The sequence below is a fragment of the Uranotaenia lowii genome, chromosome 1 (assembly GCF_029784155.1).
Source record: "Uranotaenia lowii strain MFRU-FL chromosome 1, ASM2978415v1, whole genome shotgun sequence".
Lineage (NCBI taxonomy): Eukaryota > Metazoa > Arthropoda > Insecta > Diptera > Culicidae > Uranotaenia > Uranotaenia lowii.
In genome coordinates, this window is record NC_073691.1 from 92,600,588 (window position 1) to 92,601,459 (window position 872).

The 872-nt window shown below is 49.2% G+C and overlaps 1 protein-coding gene across 1 annotated transcript; it reads right to left on the reverse strand.

Moving 5' to 3' along the window:
- Window positions 1-251: 251 nt before the first annotated feature.
- LOC129737625 (eukaryotic translation initiation factor 4E-like) lies at window positions 252-665 on the reverse strand. The gene has a single exon (XM_055728787.1). The coding sequence runs from the start codon at window positions 663-665 to the stop codon at window positions 252-254; it is 414 nt and encodes a 137-aa protein (XP_055584762.1).
- Window positions 666-872: the final 207 nt, after the last annotated feature.

Below are 872 nucleotides of genomic sequence, written 5' to 3' on the forward strand. Positions count from 1 at the left end.
AGATAACTGCGGCATATTAGTTGAATCCGACAGTAATCTTAACCTGTCATAACGTACCTGTACGCTCCGGAAACATCCTTAAATTATTGTCCCGCATCCAGGTCATCAATATTGTAACAGATGGTTTCTCATGGTCGTCGCCACAATGAAAAACGAGAACATAATTTAAAATTTTCTAATGGCCACTTTTATTTCACCCACCCAATCTCCTTCATCACAATGATGGTTCGGACGTGGTAAAAAAAATCGACTTACGGCTTTCTCATGACGGTGGAGGTCCAAATCGCAATTTCATCCCGTTCTTGGCGCTGCTGCTGGAGCACGTTGATCACCCACCGGCCGCCGCGGAAATTCTTCTCGTCTTCCCACATGGTGCGAATGCCCTGCTTGAACATCGAATAATCGCACCCGGTCTTCAGGTCCGACGGGCTCCTGATTTGGTTGTACAATCTCCAGAAGTCCTCAACGGTACCGACGGTGGCCACCTCGTTCAGATTGTCTCCCCACGACTTGTTCTTATCCGGTTCCTGATACCAGAGCGTCCACTGGAATTGCAGCGGATTCTTGATGATGCGATCCGGATCGACGATGCCGTACTGCTCGGTATGATTTTGCTCGGCGCTCCCCCGTCGTCGCTCAACCTCCTCATCGGTTTCGCCAGCCATGATTGCAAATCGGCTCAGCTCGTCAGCTCGTCGAAATGTCTGTCCAGACACGTTGATTGAAACAGGGGACAGGAAAATTTTGCTTCGCTGGGGCTTTTCGCGGGAAATCCGCCACACTTTTCGAACTTCGTCTTGTCGCAGCCTCGACCGATGTCCGGAAATATCCGATGACAGTTATTTTTCTTTTTTTTTCCGTTTTTCGTGGAC

Excerpts from the sequence above, each read along its gene's own strand:
- LOC129737625 (XM_055728787.1), bottom strand. The coding sequence starts at position 665 with ATGGCTGGCGAAACCGATGAGGAGGTTGAGCGACGACGGGGGAGCGCC.